Below are 20773 nucleotides of genomic sequence, written 5' to 3'. Positions count from 1 at the left end.
AGAAGTAAGAGGATTCAGAGGATAAGTAACCGAAAATATTGTATATTGTCAGTTCTTTTATAAGTATATTGTTTCGAGGATGTATTGTTTTTTTGAAGGGCTTACGAGATTTCATTGGAAAAAGGACGAGACTCTGAGAGTGAGCGCGATAATTCTGAGATGTACCAGAATTTAAAAGATGTTCTAGCTCAAGGCATTACGCCTTTCCCATATAAAGTAGCAAAAGCTTTGGATCCAGATATTTATAGAAACATAGAATATGATATTTGGAACGACATCAGGAGAGGTGAGTTACTAATTCTAGAGCAGTTTTATTTCATAGCATGTTTACCTTTTTTGGATTAATTTCCGTGAAGTACGTGACAACGCAGTTGTATTTTCGTGTAAAAACTAGATTCTGAGCTTCGTTTTTTTTTTTTTTTTTTTAAAGAAATGGAAAAAGATTTAACGTTTGCTATTTATTTTCTTAACTCCTTCAGTGTGGGTGGCGAGTTAACTCGTGTCTTCAAAACGCACCTGCTATGCGGATGGCGTATATATACGCTTTCATTTTGCTTTGGCTATTTTGTATTGCGTATGTCGAATATACTTGCCCATAGTATGAGTAATGTTATCCCGACAATATTTAGTGAGTTTGCGCTCAACTGGTTTCAATTGTTGCTTAATTAAAAGAAGAGGAAAAAGAAAGAAATTAAAATAGAGTTTGTGTTTCGTTAAATACGGTTTTCATTCTTGGTTTTGTTTGAGAGCAGACAGTACAGTAATGGCTTCAAAACGATATTTCAACGATGCTGACATCGAGGAAGAGTTATCAATTAGTGATTTTGATGTAAGTGATTTTGAAACAGATTTAGAATCAACATCCAAAGTTCTCAAAAAAACTACACTTTTTACAGCGGTTCGCATCTGAAAATTACGCACTGAAGGAGTTAAGTAGCTGAAAAAGATGCAGGAAATTCGAAAAAATATGAAGTACTTAAAAAATTGATCAGGCATATATTAAATTCCTTCTGTAGATAAAGGAGAGGAATGATTGATGGAAGTGAATGCTTATGAAAGAATTGGTAGAATAAAAATGTAGGCGACGGAAGAACCTAGTGACACAGCGTTGTCCTCCGTAAGTTTCCGTGGTTGGGCAATGAGACGGGGACCTCACGCACCACAGGTGAGTATTCGATGAATGAAACACCGTGCCCCGCAGAGGTACATGAATGGCAGGGTGCACGGATAAGCGTTCTTTTGATTACCAAGTACTACTTACACAAAGTTTAATAATATGCTGCCTTATGCAGAGTAGTTTTGACAAATGATTAGCGTCATGCTAAACACTCGACTTCTGCAGGAAGCATATGTAAGTCGAACGCTTTCGTATTGCACTAATCACATGTCAGAAGAACTCTGCATATGGCTCATGGTGTTTTACAGCTACAACGATATCGTGTATTTACTTCTTTCCTTTATTTAATATTCAGGGCAAAAATGCTTTTTTTTTTTTTTTATCTGGAACTAACCACATAATAGAAGAAGAAGAAATGTCATGAATAATCTTGATTTTGTAAATGTTTTATATTGCTGTCACTAGATAAAAATGTTTGTTGATTGGTCGTTAGTACAGTAATCCGGTTACCAAGGTAACAGTGTTCCGTTACCATGTACCTGCTTATAATTATCAAAATATAATTCAACAAGACGCCATTTAATATAGAGGTGTATTGAATTGCTGTGAAGCAATTAATAATTATTTTGAAGTGTAGTGCATTTAAAGAATCGAAAATAGTGTGTAATCATTGAATAATCATCGTAGTAAGTAGCAACATTATTTCATATGAGTTATAGATACTACTACGAAATCTTTAAATAAATCAAACTGTGGTGATCGTTATACATCAAATGTGTGCGTAAAACAAAATGTTAGGAATGTACGTAAACTTTGTTTCAAACAGAATTTTTTGTTAAAATGTATTAAAGCATTTTGTTTCTGAAAAGCGCAGTCCTGCTATAATCATCATAAGGTTCCAGTGAAAACATTGAGGAGGTTTCGTTGAACTTCTGTGTCAAAATTAAAATATTTTATTCGACTATTCAAATAATTGTATTAAAGCTTAACGTACTTTAATTTTGTACATTAACGGTGTTTATTACATGTGCCATCTTTGCTTTGGTCCATTGATTTATATAGGGAATTATGTGAACTCCGTCCCTTGTGGCTACGTGATAAGCGTTCCGCTCTTGGCATGGGAGACCCGGGAGCTCAAGTTCAGATCCCATGTTAAGTTGTAGATCCACGTCTCATATAGCTTTGCTTCTGAAAGAAACTCAAGTCCAAATATAGGGAATTATTTTCTGTTTTCTTGGAAATGAATTGGAATTTTATTAACACAAAGAGTGAAAAAGTGCATGACTGGATCGATTCTCGAATTCGGGACTTTCTGCATATCGTGCCACTGCGTTAACCTCTGCGCTACCTAGTCCGCTTCCAAAACAGCCATACAATCTTTCACTTTTCAGTGCTCTTCCGCTCAAACCACCGTGGATTGCACTACAACCTAGCTGTTGTGCTTGGACAAATCTAGTGTCTATGATCAGAACACCGCTAACAGTCGTATTATCAGTATATTAATGAAAGGAGGGTACAATCGATTTAAAAGTTTTTTTTTTTCTCCACACCAAATCCTTTGTAGGTGCGAATTAAAAATAAGTTTCAATCGCTTGTTTTCTCCTGTCATTAATATAATGGAATTTTATTAGTAAGGTATAATTTTGATTTATTTCTAAAAATAATTAAAACGTACATTGACCGTAGAACATAATGTAAGGACATTTAACTTAGGACCAGAAAAAAAGTAGAGAATCAAAAGAAACAGAGAAAGATAGTTCTCAAAGAAGTTAACTTCTCAAATGAAAGTAAATGCGAAGTAACGTGCAAATGCAACATGCAGAAATATTGTGAAACTGCAAACGTTGTAACTTTATGTGCTTTCAAGGAATGCCGAGTAGAATCCACGAGTTATCAAAATGTAACTAATCTATATTGAGCGAAGACTAAGGTGAAAAACCTCAGCTTTAGAAAACACGACAGAAGGAACAAAAATCACGAATGAGATAGTACAATAACATAACAGACAACTCCAATAAATACGGTTCGTATAGAAGATTGAATGTGTGATTTGAGGAGTAGGAGTGAATTTGGAGAGTTAGGTGGGGATTTGAGAAAGATAGAGAAACTGCAGCTTCTACATGAGACAGCACCGATATTTGACCAGACTGTTGTTGGACCAGAATCAAACATCTTATATTGAGAAAAGGGTTATTGCCACAAAAACCAATGAAGATTAACCTGAACCAAGAAAACGGAGTACAGACGAATCTTGGTTCACATAGTGTTATGTTAGTAATGGCACTCTGTGGATTTGCTCAGTCAAATTTAAAACACCTACACATGAACCAACAAGGCATAATTAAACACCTTTCAAACACTTCAATCTTTGTTTTCAATTAAAGAGACACGCATTCAAGAGATTCGATTTAAGTTACTTGATTTTTTGCGCTCACAACGCAGTATGTGTGTGTGGAATTCACTTTCCTTCACTGGTACTGAATTCAAAGTTTTGTTGTTTCTTACGTCCTCCAAGCACGTACCAGTAAGAGAAAGCAAAATTAGTTTGATTTTACTGACTTTTTCAGATTTAAGTGTCCCTTACTTCGTGAAAATTTAATTTTCTTCTGTGTGTCCAAATTCACTTCGAAAAACCAAGGTGGTTGTTCTAGAATTGAAGAAATCGATAAAATCATATCATTACAGTACTGCTTCGTTATATATATATATATATATATATATATATATATATATATATACATATAGATAGATATAGATATAAATCAGTGGTCTAAATAGCAAAGATAACGTAAATACTCAACATAGTTAACAATACGTACACTCATGTCCAAAATTATTGACACATGTCTATAACTGTCTTTTAGCAAGAACATTATTTGATAATGATTTTCAGGGTGCTTTTAATACTGATAGTATGTGTATAATCGGGAAATGTATATTTGTGGTAAATTTCATAGGAAAAGAATTATAAATACGAAAATTATGAGTAAAACAAAATGTTACTAAATGGACAAGAAAGTTTTATTTTCGTTTTATTGTTCTTATTTACTGCTCTTTTGACATGAAATTTGCCACGTAAATGTCTTTGCTGATTATACACATACTAGCACTGTAAGAAATATCAGGCGAATTCGTTATCAAATTGTATTCCTACAACAACATTTTTATAGACATGTGACAAAAATTTTGGACATGAGTGTACATATTGTAACAGTAGGTCAAAAGTAAGGAAATATAAAGACTAGCAATCTGCTCTGCCCAAGCTCATTCATTGTTTTCTTTTCAGAATTAAAGTATGGACCCTTTTTTAGTAACAGTGAACTGCAGGTTGGAGTGAAGTGCCTGTTGAAAATTGAATCTGAAAAAGTATATAATGCTCACATTCAAGAAATGACTCCGGACAAAGGACCAGTCGTTGTCTTCGTAGAGGAATTGGGTGAAAAGTAAGTAATAGCTCATGTAGACAGTAATAGTTCGATTGAAATTAATGTCCACTTCTTTTTGAATATGAACTCTCACATGGGTTATAAGAATACTGGTAATTTCAATAAGTATAAAATTTTACCAAAGAATACACTATATTTTAATAACCTGTGTTACAGTTTCGGAAATGTATCACTGTCTTCATCATACACTTTATCTGTGTCAAAGACAGTGATATGTTATCAAAATTGTAACAAAGGTTGTTAAGATAGAAGTGTTTATTTTGGCGAACTTTTACCAGGTGACCAAAACAAGGTAAGTGCCGCTTTGCAAAACGTTGCTGCTTTTCCTTCTCGAGCAATCGGAGATCACGTAGTTGATAGGTGTGTTTTTCTTGTCTGAAAGCTTATTCAGTAGCACGTCTGCTATTGTAGAGAACACATTGCATTTAATCGTGAGAGTTGAGATATTCTGTATGAACTATGGCTGTCAAACGCAGTGATTAGGACTTGTTTGCTCTATGAATTCAAATTGGGCATACACCGTGTGCGTGGGTTTTCTTGGGGTTCTCCCGTTTCCTCCCACTTTCTTCATTCCACCATTTCATTCATTTCATCATCACAGTCTCCTTTAGCCTAACTGGCATAATCGTGGGACGTAAAACTCAAAGATTTTCTTTTTTTTTTTCTTTTTTTTTTCAAATTGGGCATAAAAAGCACTGAAGCAGCAAGAAAAAATTGCTCAGCATTCGGAGAGACTACAGTTAGCGAACGAACCGCACGTAAGTGCTTTAAGGCCTTTTCGACTGGTGATGAGAACCTTGAAGATAAATATCGATCTGGAAGACTAAAATCACTCAATGTAGACCAACTGAACGCAGCTATTAAAGAGGATTCGAGCCAAACATGTCACGAACTCGCTCAACGGTTTGGAGTAAGTGATGAAATCATTCGTTTACGTTTACATAAGCTTGGACGAACGTGGAAAATAAGCAAGTGGGTCCCGCACGAGCTGACTACCGCGAATAGACTCCAGCGGCTGAATATTAGCTCATCCTTGCTGCGTAGGAACAAACATTGCCCAATTTTGGACCATATTTTGACGTGTGATGAAAGATGGGTGATGTATGTTAAGAAGAAGCGCTCGTGCCATTGGTTGCTACTTAATGACCCAATGCCTGTGTCTGCTAAACCCAATATGCATCAGCGCAAAGTAATGCTGTGACTGTGTGTATGGTGGACTACTGCTGGGATAGTGCATTTTGAATTTTTGCGAAGTGGTAAGGCCATCACGAAAGATGTTTACTCAGCACAACTCAAACGGTAGCTACCAAACTCGCCCAGAAACAGCCAGCACTCATGAACAGAAAGACCCTGCAAGTGATCTCGTCACCTGGGTGGGAATTTTTGCCTCACCCTCCTTACTTCCAGACATCGCTCCATCAGATTATTATCTCGTTTTGGTCATGAACAATTATATGCATAATCGGCAGTTCAAAACTCGGGAAGAAGTTGAAAACACAGTGGCGCAGTTTTTTGAGTCGCAGGATACAAATTCTACAAAAATGGCATCTATGGACTTACTCGTAGATGGAAGAAGGTTGTAGAAGCGGATGGAGGCTATTTTCCTGAATAAATATTGTGTAAACTCCTTGTATGCGCTTGATTTGTTTTCTATGCTCAAACGGCACTGTTTTGGCCATCTCGTATATAAATATTAAACATTCAGATATGAACAGCGTACAATAATAATAATAATAATACTAAAATGTGTGTATTGTTCAGTTGTGTTTTAAAAGAATGTTAACCTAATGTTTGCGCATTTGACGCGGAAGACTTCGGATTCCATTTCTCATGATAATACATATAATATATATAGTTTCGATACCGATAAGGAAATTGGAAACCTAAACAGAGAAACCAATTTTGATACCAAGTGTTTGTGAATATGTATATTGCAATTCAATATTTTGATACAACTATCAAAGAAGAATAACTTGCAATATTGACTTGGTACATACGGAAGTTCTTACTGTAATGGAATTATAATTTAAAAAAATGACGTCTTTGTTTTACGTCCCATGTTTATGCTGGCTATGCTAAAGGAAACAGTGATGATAAAAAATTAATAAAGAAAGTGGGAGGATACGGGAGAACTCCGAGAACTCCCTCCCCCTACACGGTGTTTGTTCACTACAAGCTCACGTAACGCGAGCTGGAATCGGAACTATAATTGAGTCCAGATATATGTGAAAATGCACTTGCATCTGTTCCCTCTTCACTAATTACTGAACGGATTTGAGTACCGAAGTATCAGTTAAAAGAGGGACAGTCGTCCAGGCTGATACAGAGAACATTTTTATCAGAAATACAGAGTAATTACTGTCCATTTGAGAGGGAAAATATCGTGTAATGAGGATTTTGATATACATTGTCGAAAAATAAAGAAAAAAATGAAAGGCAATGTTTTGTTTAAAAGTAAAATGCAATTTAATATGGCTTATACTCGAGAGAGCGAGCGCAGATGGGGAAGAGGACGCAAAATATATCCTCGGTAACATATGGGGGCACTTGGTAGTATTATAATTGTAGTACATGGGGAATTTATGGATATTACATAGCCGAATACTAAAGCACGTACAGTCAGAAACAATATACCAACATATAGCATACGAATTTGTCAATTATTACTTATTTCATTGCAAAAGAACTTGATACATACGTCCAACTTGACGTAATATATACAGATTTCCAAAAAGCCTGTAACTTAATTGACCACGATATGCTACTAGAAATTAACGTTTTTGATTTTTTCTCAAAAGTTCTTATCATTTTTGTCTTCCTACTTGCGTAATCGTTAACAATCAATGGTTTACAAAGGTATTGTATCTGAAAAATTTGAAACAGTATTAAGCGTTCCACAAGGCTCAAACCTTTTACCTTTATTTTTCATAATTATTAATGATATAACGGAATGTATTAAAAATTCTCATGTTACTATTCTCAGATGACTTGAAATTAAACACTAGAATAAAGTCAATTGATGACTATAAAATTATAAATGGATTTGTAAGACACATCCTGTGACATCAATAACTTCACTCAACTGCAAAACGTTTTCATTTACTAGAAAAGAAAAATGTATCAGTTATTACTACCGTATTGATGGGATAAACCTGAAGAATTTCAAAACAAAATTATCATTTACTCAGCATAGAGAAAACATGAATAGTGCGTATAAAAATCTGGACTTTGTTTCTAGTTTTAGTAAGGATTTTCAAAATCAATCGACACTTTTGAAGTTACATTATTCCTATGTTAGTTGCGTGATACGTTGCTGCATCGACTGTCAGTACCAATATTTCTGCATGATACACTCATATACTTCTTAATTCAAGGAACTCCCTCCACCAGTTACATTTCGATGCTGGTCAACATAGTAAATAACACTTTTCATCGGACCACGAGCACTGATCGCTCATACAACGGACGCTTCTTTCGGTAGAACCTAAAAACGTGGTGATTGATAATACCTTACATCAGTATTCTAGAGCAGTGGTCTTTAACTTGCCGCCCGCCGGCCGGAACTTCGTGGCTCGCTGAAACACGTAATAAAACAGTAAATTAATAATTAGAAAAACACAAACACTGAAAGAAACTGACAAGATGTGGCAACACTACACGGAGCATATATCGATTAGAAACAAACTTGGTTTCTCAAGAAAAATGAACTAACACGTATTTTTGTAACATGAAAAGTAAGTCCGTATGTTTAATTTGAGATTAATTGTTGTCTTCCGTGAATAAATACAATTTGAAGAGACATTACGAAACGAAACATGCATCCCAATATGCAGAAATTCAAGGACAATTTCGTTTATACATATTTGTAGATTCGAAGAACAAATTACGAGGCCAACAGCTCACATTTACGAGTATGTTTCCGAACGTGACTCCATTGGAAACGAACAGATGGTATTCTATCACTGCAGTCTACAGCAGGAAATTTGTGTCTGAAAGGCGTGTGTTTCAAATTTATTGTAAAGAATGTTGTTAGAATTGTAAACTTCATAACATTCCGACGGCTGAACCACAGAAAGTTCCAACTCCTTCATAGTGATATGAAGGCAAAATACAGTGATGTGCTCTACTTTACGGAAATTCGTTAGGTTAGCGCAGGTAGTGTGCTTTAAATGAATTTCTGACCATAAGGATAAGGTAAGAAAATTCATAGCTAGTAAAGATGACGGAATGGATCAGTTCAATGAACCGAGTAAATGGCTGATCTTGCTTATCTCATGGATATTACAATAAACCTCGACGATTTGAGTATCAGTTTTCAAGGAAGAACAGTTTGGTAATATTTCTCTATAATCATGTGAAAGCTTTTGAGTCCAAAGTACGTTTGCGGGGAAATGGTGATCTTACATATTTTATATTTGTTACAGATGATTCAAGACAATGAGAAGTATGCTGAAGCTGTTCCAACGTTAAGATCTGAATTGACAAGATTTCTATATCTCCAGTCACATACTAACATGTTTCACATGTTCTCCAGTCCGTTCATTGTAGATGCCAAAGATGCCGTAGACAACGTGGAAATTTAACTTATTGAATCGCATTGTGATACTGAACTCAAAGAAAAATTTAACAGTGTTAACCTGATAGAATCTGAGTATGTGAGCAACTCTTTTTCCATAATCAAAAATGTGAAATCGAAGTTAAGAAATCGACAAACTGACACACACATTGAAAACTATCTGCACCTATCTCTATGGACCTGACTAAACACGTGTGGTTCGCCAGTCCCTTATAGAATGTGACAGTTGCCCGCTATAAAAGAAAAGTTGATGACCTCTGTTCTAAGACTTTACTAACTCATTAGGTAGAGAGAATTAAGTCAACGGAATGAAATTCTTTAGGTGTCATCCGATAGAGCTCTTTATGATCTGCTCAGAACTACTCTGTTTCACTCCGTTCAGTTCCGTTCCAAGATACATCAACTTTTCTGGTTTGTCTCGTTTTCCATATTTTTTCCTAACTAATATGTCAGTAAATGTACCATAATGGTCAAGAAGCGAAAGATATCGCCTGTAGAACTGTTTTGGTTTTAACTGGAAGAAATCTGTTAGCCATTGGTCAAGAGAAGCTTCATCAAGAAACACTTGCCTCTGAATGTGGTTAGAAAGAGAGAGCAAAAAAGATGGGAATTCAAGGGGGCAAGGTCAGGGGAATACGGAGGATGAGGAAGTGGTTCCCATCCAAGTTCAACAATCACATCTTGGTCAATTTCGCCGTATGCGGGTGAGCATTATCATGGAGTAATTAGTCTGGTTGTCTCAGTCTTGTTTTCAACAGTAACAGCAAGCAGTCTTGGCTGGTCACTATACACAGCAGAGGTAATCGTTTCGTTTTTCGGAAGAAGTTCATGGTGAAGAATGCCATCTTTGTTTCATCAAACACATAACATTATTTTCTATGGATGGACGGAGAGTTGTTTTTTATGGGCTGAGCCACTCTTTCCTCTTCATGTTGACGTACAGGCACCATTTCTCGTTACCTGTGACAGTGTTCGAAAGGAATGCTTTGTGCCTATCACAAGCCAACCGGTGTCGGGCAAGCAATGACGAACAGATGTTTACTCGCTGATTTTTGTTACTGCAGGGTTCCTATTGGTCAAGAAAATCGGGGAAAACTCAGGGAAAGTGGTACAGGCCAGGGAAGTTCAGGGAAAAAGACTGGTAATCAGGGAAAGTCAGGGAAATTGTATAATGTATATTTTTTCTATCACTAGTTGTACATCAGTTTCAGCTTAGTCAACCATAATAATACCTATTTGGTTTTTATTGCTATTTTTATATTGCTGTACGTATGAGCAATTGATTACTATTTGTCTCTATAGAATAAATGTTTTCATATATAAATATTCACCGTTATTTATCTCTTATTTGTATGTCAACATCATCCGACACCTGTCATGAAAGTCAGAAAATTTCAAGGTCAAGAAAAGTCATGAAGAAGTCAGGGAAATAGATTTCTCCAGATCAGTAGGGAACCCACTGTCACTTAACACATGTGGTACTCGTACCCAATTTCTGTACCTTACCCGTCGAATGCAAATGGCGAACAATAGTTGACTTATCACATTCAAAAACTTGCGCCATTTCCCGCGTTGTTTGACGAGGATTCTCATGCAACTCGTTCAAGCGATTTTCGTCAAGATCTGAAGGTCTTCCAGAACGTGGATCATCAGACAAGTTAAACCGTTCTGCTGGAAAACGGAAAAACTATTTCTGTGCTGTTCTTTCAGCAATTGCTTCATTCCCGTACACTGCACAAATTATTCTCGCATCTTCTGCTGTACTGATCCTCGGTTAAACTCGGAAATGATCACTTTTCTCAACTTGAGATTCCATATTAGTTTGTCTGAAATATATGCCATAAAAATGATTTCACGCCGTATTGTTGCCAACCCAAAAGAAAACCGCATAAAATCTGATGCTACTTCGTTCAATATGGCTTTCACAGCCCCGTTTGTTCATAATCCCAGCTCACGCCAAGTGGACTTCGTGGTGGACAAATACTGTGTGCGTGGGTTTTCTCTGGATTCTCCCGTTTTTCCTCTTACTTCATTCATTCAATCATTCCATTTATTTATCATCGTCACCGTCTCCTTTGGCCTAGCCGTGGGATGTAAAACAGAAATAATCCCACTAGTGGTGGAGACAAAGATAAGTTTTTAAGTTTCAGCATGGACGACCACTCGAGATCCAAACACACCGTTTATCTCTTGGAAAGTAACGAGCATTTTTTTTTCGTTCATTATATTAGGTAATATGGTAAATGACTGAATTATTGAATTTTTTGATGGGGCGATTTTTTGTACTCTTTTCGCCTTGGAGAGAGAGTGAGCAGTTTTTCTTCGTTTTATAGTTGAAACCTGATTGGTCGGCAGTGAAAACATTTTCAGGTTTAATGTCTCGATTATTGATGAATTCACGAACTTAAACCATCCACTCAGCTGCTGCTCTCTCAGCTTCGAAGCTCGTTGTTGTGACGAACGCAGTAATTTTTCGTATCCGTAATACAAAATTAACTAATATATTGCCAGAAATAATAGTATCGATGAAGTGTTAAAGTCCAGCATTGAGTCCTTGGTTTTTTTTGGAATTCTTCATTTACTCCAACATTATCATTCTACTAATTATTCCATAATTATTCACTTTCATTAATCTCCTATAGTTTACAGGTCATAACTATGGGATGTAAAACTGGATTTATTTTTTATGAATTTATTTCTAGATGCTTTTGGTTTTCTTCTACACCAAACAGTCGCGCTTTCTTCGCAACATATTTCCGGTAGTTGGCGTTATTAAGAATTGCTCTACTTGGAAAGAATTCTGGAAAATATGGCAAAGCAGAATATTCCATACAATTTTGAATGGAAAACGAATAAGTTGAATGTAGTTCTGACTAGGCCATATAGAACTCGATCGATGATACGTAGAGTATTGCATTCTATTCTAATTCTCCTTATCTTTCCTGGTTAGTTATATTTACCAGAACTAAATATGAGATACTGAATAGACTTGAATGATAGTATTCTGTTAGGATATCAGATTATCATCATTGTTTCTGAGTTTTGTGTAAAGGTTTCTTTTAGTGTGCTTACCTACATATCTATCACCGCTAATCCCGTAGAGTATAGGTAGGTTTACCAGTTCCTTTTTCGTGTGATATATAAATCAGGGTGGCCACTCACCTGGAAAACCTGGAAAACCGGGAAAAGTCAGGGAAATTTTTAATTCTGGAAAAGTCAGGGAAAAGTCAGGGAATTTTGATGAAAAACCGGGAATTTTTTCTCGGGGGAAAATTTACGTTCTGCTGTATTCCTAGCCATTTAGGCGGTTTATTCAAATACAAAATAACTTTGGTCGCTGGGGGCTTCGCCCCCAGATCTCTCCTTCATTCCAGGTTTCGTTTATCTAGCTCTGCTGGTTTGGGCTGTGCATACTTTCTTCATGTTCTTTTGTCATTTAGTGCTGCCCATGAATTGAGCTGGAGCGAAATCGGGACCATTTTGTAATTAACACACTTGTTTTGTTCGATGGCTGCTCAATTTTCAGAATTCGCTCGGGCCTGCGCCCCTGCATCCCGTTTTGGTAGTCACGTGATTAATATAAAGGCTGAACGGTAGTTGAGTTCTGCCGGAAGAGTTCCGAATTTGTTTCAAATTCCACAAAATGTGTGGAATTTTGGTTAATGCGTGTATTTCTATGTGGAATCAAAAACTGTGTGGATTCCACATGCATTTGTACTCAGTGGCGGCAGTACTTTCTGCGACACACGATTAATTGGCTATGCTTTTTACAGATATTTGACTTTTTGACCACCAATTTGAGGTAATGGCATTCCCCTCCCCCTAGTTTTTACACCCAATTCCGCTACTGCATGTACTACTGTTCTAAAAAAAAGTCAGCTACAAACAAAATTTTCTGATTTCTTAAAAGCACATTTTATTAGAGCCTATTTACTTCAGTTCCGTTGTTTTGTTACACAATATTTCCTATCTATGTCGACCTGTTCCCCGGTTGCATAACCACCGCACGCCATTGCTGGCACGACAAAACCTTTGGGACCCGGGCCTACCTAAAGTTGTTAATGCCGGCTTTCTAGACCGAAGTCCGCTACTTCTTAATACAGGTAGCTCCATAATTGTCCTCTGCATACTCTCTGGGGAAACGGGCTATTATTAGCCACATGGAAGGCTAACACACTGCAGCTGTGAAGAACTCTCTAGTAACTCGGCCGATAATAACTTTTTGTCAGCAAAAGAATGCAGTGGAATGTAGTGGTCAGAGTCCAGATCCTTCTTGTCCCGCTGAAGAACTGGTTGTAAGTAATGAGATGCTGGTGGCTTCCGAAGAATCTATTAAAAATAAACATACTAATGTTATGGAGTCGTTTCTAGTGTCTGAGTCAGTAACTAAAGCTGAAGTTCTGTGGTGTTTGCAGGCAATAATGGAACACTTGTCATTCCGATCTGCTTCACGACTGGCAACAAATTTCAAGCTCATGTTCCCTGATAGCGAAATTTGTAGTAAGATGCAATTACAACGTACCAAGTTAGCTTATACTATCGTTCATGGTCTTGGACGACTTTTTAAAGGTGATCTTCTCAAAGAAATAGAAGCTTGCAAGCATTATGTTATTGGGTTTGATGAAAGCCTTAACAAAGTCTCGCAAAAGCAGCAAATAGACCTTACGATTCGGTTTTGGGACAATGAAAGAAACCAAGTGTCAGCAAGATATTTAAATTCAGTGTTCCTCGGACATTCAACGTCAGCAGACATTCAAGTTAGTTTCAAGAATGGTATCTTAGGTTTGGACCTCAAGAATATTGTTCAAGTTTCGATGGATGGCCCACATGTTAACTTCAAATTTTTAAGTGACCTGCAGAAAGATCTTGCAAGTTCACCTTCAGATCCAATTCTTCTTGATATTGGAAGTTGTTGGCTGCATACTATGAATTGTGCTTTTAAAGCTGCAATGCAAGCAGCAAGTTGGAAATTAGAAGAATTCCTAAGGGCGTCTTATAATTTATTCAAAGACGTTCCAGCTCGTCGTGCATATTACATAAGATGCACAGGGTCTTCTGTATTTCCGAAAAAAAATTGCAGCATTAGATGGACAGAAAATTCAGACTTTGCTTCCCGGGCGATGGAAATATTACCGAACGTAAAGAAATACGTACAGTGGGCTGTTGATGAGAAGAAAGTACCACAGTGCTAAAGCTTTGATACTGTAAGACATTTCACAAATGATAACCTGCTTGGTGCAAAACTTGGCTTTTTCACAACATTAGCAAAAACTGTTGAACCTTTCCTGCGTGAATTTCAGGGAGAAGCTCCATTAGCTCCCTTCCTTTAAAACTCGCTCCAGGCCAAAGTATTGTCTGTTGCAGGTCGTTTTGTGAAAGATAGTGTTTTGGAAGGCAGGCCATTGGTTAAGATTGATTTCAATAATAGGGAAAACTTAAAGCCAGCCAAGTTTGTAAACATTGGGTACACATTAAAGGATGCTATACGAAAAGCCAATATCGTATCGGATAGACAGACTCTTGAATTTCGACAAAACTATCGCGCAGGATGTCAGAAATTTATACTGAAAATAATGGACAGGTCATCTCTAAAATTCAACCTGACAAGAGCAATTTCTTTCCTGGATCCAAGTGTGTTTGTTATGGATGACACTGTAGCTGCAAAGGGATTGTCCAATTGCCTAGAAATTGCAGTATCCAAGAATTGTATTTCAGGAACATTAGCTGATGAAATCCAAGGTGAATTCAAAGTTTTTGCTAAAAATCCTCTTGTATTGAAAGCAATGAGGACTTATGACAGGAAAAGTAAGAGATTAGATGACCATTGGATGAAGATGCTGCATTTAGGTGCATGCTCAATACATATGACTGATTTTGTGAAATTTCTCCTCATTTTATCTCATGGAAATGCTAGTGTGGAGAGGGGATTTTCAATCAACAAAGAATGTTTAATTGAAAATCAAAGCGAGTTGAGTCTAATTGCACTCAGGCAGGTACATGATAAAATTTCAGCTGTGGGTGGTATTGATAAGTTTCCAATTACAAAGAGGGTTGTCCATGCTGCCCGCAATGCTCATGGAGTATATGTTGAGTCTCTGAGGAATCAAGAAGAGGAAGAGAAGAAACAGAAGAGAAATGCCATTAAGGATAAAGTTATTGAACTCGAGGCGAAGATAATGAAGTTGTTGAATGATGTCAAGGAGAAACTGTCTGCAATTGATGAGATTATTGGTTTGAGGTGTTAAAACATTTAAGTGGATGTGGTCTTTACTTCAGTTTGATTTTAGTGAACTGCAAGTTTGTGATTTGAGGTTTTAAAACATTTCAGTAAAGTAGTGTTCGTTCCAGTAATTTGTAGGTGTGTGTACTTTTGTGACTAGTATTAAGCTTAAGGTTGGAAAGCGATAGGGATAGACATTCCTCTTCTCGTTTTGTGCAGCAGTTGGTTACAGTGGAGTGGAAACACAGAGGAGAATTGAAAATTAGGCAAGTAAGTGATTAAAATTAGACTATTGATCTTCGCTAGCGTTTTTTGTGATTCTTTTTTAAATAATGATCCTCTAGTCCACATTGCATTTCACTTGTAGCTCCCGTTTAAGCTTTGAAAAACAATGATATACCAATTTTAGATCTCTCTAGAAATTTTCTGGAAAACCGGGAAAATTTCTGGAAAAGTCAGGGAATTTTGAAGTTCCAAATGAGTGGCCACCCTGTAAATATAATGCTTAGAATGAGGTCTGGATAGAAATAATCGAATGATCTGAATTCAGTATTGGATTTTATTGTCCTATTTACTGTAAAACTAGTTCATGCTTCTATAGTACAGTGTAATAAAAAGGGGTTCTATTAAAATGGATGGGATTTTATTTGCCAGTTGTTATTTACAGTAAATCTTTAATGCCCATTAATTTCTACATTTCATTAGTAGTATATTGCGTTTAGGCTAATAATTTGTTTGTTATGTTGTTTACTTACAGACGTACAGTTCCTTATGAAAATTTAGAGCCACTACCAAAGTCTCAGGAAAAGCCTCAACAGTGGCAGTTTGCTTCCTACAAACAATACAAGCATTTGTCTAATATTCAGCAAAAATCAGCGCTTTTAGCTTTAGAATACGGTATGTAGATTTGAAGTATTATAAAATTATATGTTAATGTTCGCATCTTTACGGTCATTCTATGTAATATAAGATTGATTTTTTTTTACGTGAATACATAACATTTTTACACGGTCGCTTTATATCCGACCATTTTGACGGGTACTCACCTTAAGAGATACCGCACGTGCACCACCGATCATCTTCTGTTGGACCCCCAGCATTGTAGACTATCACACGGCATTGCAGTTTCCATTGCAGCAAGCTCCTGCTCAAGACAGGCATGGGAGAATTATTTCCTACTTCTCCCTGCAAGCTTTCCATAGACCATCTAGGATGCGCGGATGGCGATATTGAAGACGTCGTTTCAACAGCCCAAATGCGTAAAAATCCATTGGACCGACATCTGGGCTTTTCACAGGAATGTCTTCAAATGGAATGACACGAATTCCTAATTCCTCTGCTATTTCCTGATAAAAACGCAGACATGTTCTGGCGGTATGACTTGAAGCCTTGTCCATATGGATCACCACCTGGTTCGCATCCATTCATTACAATTGTAGATAGGTATCCGATAGATAGCTGTGAGAATGGATTCTTGGAAGTATCTTGCATTCACGTTCATGTATTTGTCTACCTTGCGTATTATCAACTTACCGTCATATCCGAATCCCATAACAACCATAAAACCACGAGGGAGACTTTCCCTGCACTGACGAACCAAGTTTCTGTGGCCCTTGACATGAGTGTTACGGTGTGTGATCGCCCCGAATGTGACCATCAGCAGTGAGGTGGACATATGATTCAACCATTGTGACAGTGGGAGACCCGGGTTCGATTCCCGGCGGGAGCTCATGTGGTTCGGATTCCACGTTAATCAGTAGGTCCACGTCTCATAGCCTCACTGCTGAATGGGACGTTAACTCAAAATCAACTCAACTCAACCATTGTGACAACTTTCTTTCATTTGGTACCCACCAGGGAATTTTCATACAGTTTCCTGCAGTTCGTCTTAAACGTTTGGCAATGCGACGCGATAGCAGGTGATGTACACAGGTCTTCCGCACACACTTCAACCGCTTCCAAATTGTTTTGTTCACAGTTGACGGTGCTACGTGGAATCTGTAGCCCATATCACGTTGCATCGGGGGATTTTCTTAGCACGCCAGTCGACGGATCCCCCTTAGCACTACGGGTGTCACTTTGCTTGCAGCCCTTCTCCTTGTGGTTTTCGGGAGAATCTGTTGTGTGTAACGGGCCACAATTGCTTTCGCAATAGTCACCCTAAGTGTTAACCTATTGTCCTGACACTGTTTTACAATGCGTACGTACGAAAACTTTCATGGAAAAGGACCATTACGTAACCATCCCCTCGCCGGTTGATTTTCGGGGCCATTTGATAACCCTCACGCACTTACAAGGTCATACACAATACTGCTTCTGTCAGGAAACCCATAGTTCTAGCATGATACGCCAGATAACAGCACCGAATCGAAAATGGTTGGATATATAGCGAACAATCTTCTGTAGCGTAATTTCTGTTCTGTTTAAGCCGTAATTTCGTTAGCTGAAGTCCTGGTATTTACTTCGGCTAATCCTTCTGAGGTAAGTTAAGAAAACATAAAACATGATGGAATGAAGCATAAGTCACTGGCTCTCAACAGCTCTTGGCCAATGACACTTGTCGCCGTCATTTCGCGCCACTTTGGGACTAATTTGCGTCCTCTCAACAGTCATTTGATGATCACTATAAGGTGATGGTCAGTAATAGCAGTTATGACGATTAACAAAACTTACAACATGAAATACGACGTTGTCACTCCACAATGTGTTTTCAAACAGATATGGCCAATCTTCGTGCCAAGCAAGCATTAATTCTCCGAATTCTATGATTCGGTCACAATCCTTGAATTTCATCTCTCGTACATACTGGGGTTTCATGGACGAAAGTTAACATCTTCGCGCAAAACTACACGACCTTCATGCCTTAATCCACTGGTAGTAGCTGCCTGGCGTGTTAATTTTTTCAGGCTGGGGTAAACATTTATCGAACTCTTGCCACTCCTCTCACCGTGATGTGGATGGATGGCCACGTCTTTAATCTTGTATAGAATCTATGAACAGATAAACGGTTCGTCATGTTTGTTTACATTGCACATGCTGCTGCTTCTAGCAGTCAATGATTGAACTAACAAGGGAAGAGAGGGAGATTATATATCGAAGTGGAAGATGGTTTATGCACCAATCGAAAGCATTAATGATGCCTATTACGAAAAAGTAATAAAAATTTTCCGAATGCATATACTGTGCGAGTTATATGAATATATAGGGTGTCAGGAAAGTCCGTTGCCGCCCCTAGAAATCGCAAACGGTGAGACAGATGCAAAAACAGAAAAACACGTGTTTGTACAACGTATCAAAGCAAAAAGTGTTGCCCTAGGGCCACCCGCAGGGATCCAGGTGGGGTCCAACTCAAAAATTGCAAATGGTAAGGGGGTCAAGTGGCATATCGTTGGAAAGCTCTTGTTGAAAGCAAATGGAACAGGTCTGAACGCTCTACGATAACACTGTGCAAACATCTTTCGTTTTAGCTCTTCTTTCTGTAGTCGGGTTTTAGTTTGTTCGCACTTGAATTCTTGTACTCAAGAAAGGAAAGGCCCCTACTGTTAGATTCTGCTCTTTGGGCATATGACTCGCACCATACATGCATTCGAACCAATAATATTACAGTTTAATGAGCATAATTAGTGCTTTTGATTGGTGTATAAATCATCTTCTACTTCGATATATAATCTCCGTCTCTTTTCGTTTTACTGTTCTCATCCTTTTTTCTTTACACATTAATGGGCCCTGAAGAGCAGAATTTCACAGTAGGGGCATTCCCTTTCTTTACATTCCGTACATGAATTAAAGTGAAAACAAACGAAAACCCGACTACTGAAAGAAAAACTAAAACGCAAGATGTTCCGACAATGTTATATTAGAGCATCCAGACTCGTACAGTTTGCTTTCATTTAACAAGAGCTTTCAAACGATATGTTACTTGACCCCTTGCCATTTGAAAATTTTGATTAAGCACCCTGGGACAAATATTTTTTACATTCAATCATTGTAATTTTGAAATGATGATACACATGTTTTCCTGTTTTGACATCTGTCTCACCGTTTCAGATTTATATTAGTAGCCATAGACTTTATAGTGACGTTTTTCATAACATTTTGACCCGCCTGCTAATTTGCACAGGATAATTTGAGAGAGTCGAGACTTCTTCCGTCTTTTTGAATTTCGAAACAGCTTTCTAACGATATGCTACCTGACCCCCTTACCATTTGCAATTTTTGAGTTGGACCCCGCTTGAGACCCTGCGGGTGGCCCTAGGGCAACACTTTTTGCTTAGATACGTTATCAGGGTGTCTACTGACCTGGAAAACCTTGAAAACCTGGAATTAGCCTGGAATTTACTTTTGGACCTGGAAAACCTGGAAATAGCCTGGAATTGGACGAGGAACCTGGAAGTTTTAAAATTGTTTTTAAAATATTGTTTTTGGGATTCAGTGAAGACGTAGTTGAGAAAGACAAACAGACGTGAGCAGAGTGCAGGCAGTGAAAGTTTTTGGAAATTATGTTGAGGGTACAAGAAGAGACTGAATAAGATTTTATTTGTTTGGCATGGTCGTTGTGAATAACAGTGACTACAAAAAGAGCTAAATTAGTCCCCGATGATAAGAGTAAGGTAATTGAAAAAGTTAAATTTCATGATCTATTAAGTTTGTGTCTTACACTGAGGGGATACTGGCATACAAGCTAGAAGCTTTCTCTGTAGTTGCTGCTTATTTGCATAGTATGAATCAAGCTTATTTGCTGCTTTGTGAAGACATTGCTTTACGTATTTCTGTAGCAAGAGTAGTAGACAGGTCTGGAACAACATTCCGCTTATACTCCTGTGCCGAAGCTTTTTAACAGGAGTCCAAGCCCGCGGATGTCGCAGTGAACACCTTTCCCGGTGGCTGAAAGGTGTATCACCGGAAAAAAGTAAAATTGCCCACATCTAAACGGAATCACTTTTTGTATTTAGGTTAACATTTTATTTTTCAGCCATTAAAATGGGGAAAAGTAAAACTAAATTCCAGGACTCGTGGAAAGGCCAGTGGAAATTGATTATTAGGTTCAACGATCCATTTAAAGCAGCTTGTAAACTCAGCAGAACTGATTTTGACATTGCAAATATGGGAGCTGGATCATTGAAATCTCATGAAAAAGGAAAGAAACATCAAATAGCTGTTAAAGCTGTTAATGCACAATGTTCGATCGTAATGTTCTCGAGCAATGTTAACAAGGAGCCTTCCTGTACAAAAAATTCTACAGCGTCTTCCAGTTCAGTGACTGGCACATCTACTCCAGTTGTTCAGGAGAAAAATGAAAGCTCAGCATAAACTAGTGGTGTAATAAAGAGTTGTAAACTTTTTAAGTTGTAAAAGAATACTGTTATCTTATTAAAGATCAAGTGACGAAAGCAGAAATAATCTGGATATTACAC

The 20773-nt window shown here is 37.6% G+C and overlaps 1 protein-coding gene across 2 annotated transcripts in view; it reads left to right on the top strand.

The window, feature by feature from the left end:
- The window catches only part of LOC145681041 (uncharacterized), a 95218-nt gene that overhangs the window by 41641 nt on the left and 32804 nt on the right, over positions 1-20773 (top strand). For both annotated transcript variants that reach the window (XM_081752362.1, XM_081752363.1), the window contains exons 7-9: positions 99-286; positions 4404-4560; positions 16117-16256. In XM_081752362.1, coding sequence (XP_081608488.1) covers positions 99-286; positions 4404-4560; positions 16117-16256 — 485 coding nt within the window. The remainder of the gene's footprint in view (positions 1-98; positions 287-4403; positions 4561-16116; positions 16257-20773) is intronic.

The sequence above is a fragment of the Thermobia domestica genome, chromosome 3 (assembly GCF_964235325.1).
Source record: "Thermobia domestica chromosome 3, izTheDome1.hap1.1, whole genome shotgun sequence".
NCBI classification, from domain to species: Eukaryota; Metazoa; Arthropoda; class Insecta; order Zygentoma; family Lepismatidae; genus Thermobia; species Thermobia domestica.
Note: the sequence above shows the minus strand (reverse complement) of the source record. Positions and strands in the feature narration are given on the sequence as shown.